Below are 4,137 nucleotides of genomic sequence, written 5' to 3' on the forward strand. Positions count from 1 at the left end.
GAGTGAAAAGAGCAGTTCAAAAAAACTGCTTCAGGCAGAAAGAAAAACATACCAAAAAAAAAAAGTCAACTTGCTGCCATACTGAAATCGGAGTGATGTGTCTTTCAGCAACTGGAGAATGGCTATATACTGGATCCAGTACTCCAGTTTTGAACAAGTAAGTTTGGTTCCCTGGGCGCTGAATGCTGGTGCACTTATCCAGCCTCTGAAGCTGGCTTTGCTGAACACTACAGTGCTGTGCTTGCACTGATACTGGTATTCAAGCCAGGCAGCTTAAAGTTAACAAATGTATATTTGAATAACATGTGGCTACATTTCACTGCAATATGTACGTGCACCAGGCCATGGAAAATGAAGACAAAGTCATTGAGCAACCCCTCAGAGGGTCTTAGCTGCATCCAGCCGCGTGTGAATACTCACTGTGTATACAATAACTCTGTATCTGATGAGTTTTCTGTAAATAACTACTAATGCTTATAGAGATAGTGTAGACAGATATTGCCCACACATATTCAACCGAACAAGCCTCTAACCAAGTCATTAATCTGGCTGAAACTGTAAAAGTATTTCAAACGGTTAACTTGACCGAAAAGATGAAAGTCAAAAACCTTGCCCAAGTATATTTCTGGAAGTATACTTTCGTAATTTCTAGAAGACGTATCAGACCTTATAAAAGAATTGTCATCTGTCAGACAAAATTAAGTGTAATCTGACCATCACAGCAGTAACTGAAACATTGAAATTAAATATTAAGGGTTCTGTTGTGCAATTTAAAGCTGAATGTTTTTTTCCAGTATGGCTGTATTTTCAGAGACTCCTCAACTTAAGAACCATGGTTCAATTCAGAGGAAAGTCACAATAATAGAGAACTGCTTGGAATAAAGAATACTGATAGTGAGAGAGTGAGATTTTTATAACCGCTCCCTTTTCCTATGTTTAAACATAGTACCTGTTCTGTTACTTATCTATCCATGCTAAATAGGATGTTCTTATCCCCCAAATATTTTTCTGGTTACTGTTTGGAAATCTGGAAAAACTAGATACATCAATCACTGCCTATTATAATCCCTTTCTTATTCAACATTCAATAATTCAGACAAGCTTGACAAGTACATACTTCAACAACAGCTATGATTATAGGCGTCATATATATATCTCACAGAGATGCATACTGTACCTACCTCTTGTGCTAGTTCTTGTGCATTGGAGATGAGAGGATATGGAGGGCTGGCTTTGTTCATATGCACTGTAACAGCATTGTGTATCTTAAATGCATTCTGAAAATCAGCATTTTGAACAAGCTGTAAAATGAGAGAGATATCCTCTTGGCTCTGAGGGTCTACCAATACGTGCTGGATATGCTTAAGAGAAGTTAATAGCTCTTCCACTTCTAGGTAAGAAATAAAATACAAATAAGGTATGAGTTAACAAGATTCATAATTAAGTAATCTTTATATTAAGATTTTTACCAAAATTTTTTTCTGTTCAGTTTTTAATCAATGATGTATGCAAGTTTATTAGTTATCCATTATTCACTCTGACTTTTATTAGCAGAATATATCCAAAATAGAAAAAACAGGATACCAGGTTGGTAAAAGGAGAAATAAAAAAGCTGATACACTGTTTAAACTGAAATTCCTATTGCCAGAGCAGTTCTCTGAAAGAAATCACCGATACGTAAAAGATCCAAGAACTGCAGCTCATGTATAGCTAAATGTGAAAGGACTATTTTGCAATACGAAAATAACTCCTTTGCTAAACTAATCTTGACGCACCACACATTCACTGTTACTGTGACATATCTCTCCACGTATCAAAATGTGTCTCTCAACTAAATATTGCTTATTTATAAAATGAGTGTTGATAACTACACTCAATCTCTAAACATAAAATTATGCTCAGCCGTAGCACACTGAAATAAAAAGATACAGATGAAAATGATATCTACGGTCAGAGTTCTGAAAGTCATCTGCACTAGAAGAAAGTCCTCATTTTTACCTACGAGATAATGAGTTCTGCTCAGACCATAAAACACTTTGACGTGTTTGAATAATCAGTTTCTACATGTCTGCAGAATACTATATACGTACTACGGTCTCAAGCTTCAGAAACTAAATTGATGCTTTACAGGCGCTTTTTTAAAGACTGTCAACAAATCTATGGGTTTTTTTAATCAATCAGAATTTCTACAAAGGATGTCACTTCTCAATATTAAATACTTGAGAAACTAAAAAAAAGCAATATGAATTATACCTATAATGCATATAAAGCCAGGTAAGAAATCCTCAAGTAGGTCAAAAAAACCTGTGGATATTTTGCACCTGAAATAACATACGTGTTCTCACACATCTGAAAAAATCTCTGCAGCCACAAGAGACTGGTCAAGTATTATTTTATTTTAATAAATTCAAGTAAGCTAGAGTTTTGAATCCTGGTATTTTTAAAAAAAATGAACAACAAAGAAAAAAGCCAAATTCCAAAACTTTCAGTTGATACCGAGGTCAGTCTCCCTTACTGGTCAAAATACCAGGTTTGAAAATTATTTTTAAGTTTTAGCAACCTTCATTTATTCATTATGAGCTTTTGAAAAAACATTAAAGCAGCTGTGTCTTGATAGCATTCCTAAGTTTCATTTTCACATGAAAAATCTCATCGCTAACACGTATACATTCTGTCAAGAAGTTTCCTTTAGCTATTTTTAATGTCAAATTTACCAGTACACTGAACACAGTGCTAGACTCAAATGAGTTGAGCACAAGATTAAAATAGTTAATAAATGGGCACATGAAAATCATAAAGCCTAATAAAACATGCATTTTAAACAAGTTTAATGGTATTCATTTCAGACAAGGCATACCTACCTATGTTTTCAATAGAATTTGCAAGCTAGTCTTCTGTGTAATAAAAGGAAAAAAACAATCCAGAGCTGCTACTATTGTACTTTACTGTGTGCAGGACAAATAATAATAATAATAATAATAAAAGCCCTCCAAAACCATTCCACACATGCTCAAAACACCCGACCTACCACAGGTCAAGGGTTTCTTCCTGTAATGACCAAGGAAACAAAGGGCAGTAGTAGAAGAGCTGCTCAGAAAGCTCGCTACTGGCTGTGCAGGATATTCCACAGGTTAAACCCAGCTCAGCTCACAACACCCATTAAAGGTGGCCAGTGTCTCACTAAGGAACTGTGTGCACAACATACAACCCATCACACAGGGGAAATGCCATTTGGAGAGGGCTCAAGAACACTCTACAAGCAAGAATATTTGCTAAATAGGACATTGTCAGCTGGGAAAATTCTTATCTAGGGCAGTATGCAACTACCAAAGCAACTCAATGATTCCCCCAAGTCGGAGCAAGTGCATTATTTACAAGCATTAGAGAAAAAAAAAAAACCTTAAAAATTATGTAAAACAGTCTGACGTTATATTGAAACCTTAAAAATGATGTAAAACAGTCTGACGTTATATTGAAGTTCTTACACTGGCTCAGTTAAATACACCAACCCAAAGCTTCTGCTATTTGTTACTGTTACAGGATTAAAAAAAACAGTGATGCATTAGAGAAGAACCTCTCTTCTAACTCTTCCTATGCATAAATTACTTTATTCCATTAATTCCAGATTGTCTATGCCCCCCGTATATCTGAGAATTCAAATAGGTACACACAATTCTAATACATATTCCATAAGAGATACAAATAGAAATATAAAGACATCTTATTCTGTATCTATAATCAAGACATCTTGTTCCTAGACACCTGCACACATTCGCTCTTCAACACTTTGCTAGTTCCTTCTGTGTTGCCCTTTCATACAACTACCACAGAATTCTCCTCCCCTCTAACTACTTTTCTTCTGGAACTGCCCTCCTTCCCTTTCTGGTAGTGCAGACTTGCAGAGATTGGTAAATCTTAGGTTTTGCTGAAAACATAAGAAAGCTTTTTACCCAAACAGGTTCAAGAGTCTTAATCTTCAGTCAGATGACCAGAGTCCTAATATAACTCCCTTCTACACTAAATCTTTCCCTGTGCTGGAAGCAAGCACCATATACCAAACAGTTTCCCCCCAGCATGAAACAGCAAAGAATATCTCCCTTATCATGATTCTAAAAGATAAATAATGCTTGGAAAGAG

At 35.7% G+C, this 4,137-nt stretch overlaps 1 protein-coding gene across 1 annotated transcript in view; it reads right to left on the bottom strand.

The window, feature by feature from the left end:
- The window catches only part of LOC104493324 (MAGUK p55 subfamily member 5-like), a gene marked incomplete at its 3' end in the record, with an annotated part of 15,644 nt that overhangs the window by 6,636 nt on the left and 4,871 nt on the right, over nt 1-4,137 (bottom strand). Inside the window, exon 2 of the mRNA XM_010135980.1 lies at nt 1,182-1,390. Coding sequence (XP_010134282.1) covers nt 1,182-1,390 — 209 coding nt within the window. The remainder of the gene's footprint in view (nt 1-1,181; nt 1,391-4,137) is intronic.

The sequence above is a fragment of the Buceros rhinoceros genome, unplaced genomic scaffold (genome assembly GCF_000710305.1).
Source record: "Buceros rhinoceros silvestris isolate BGI_N320 unplaced genomic scaffold, ASM71030v1 scaffold17435, whole genome shotgun sequence".
Lineage (NCBI taxonomy): Eukaryota > Metazoa > Chordata > Aves > Bucerotiformes > Bucerotidae > Buceros > Buceros rhinoceros.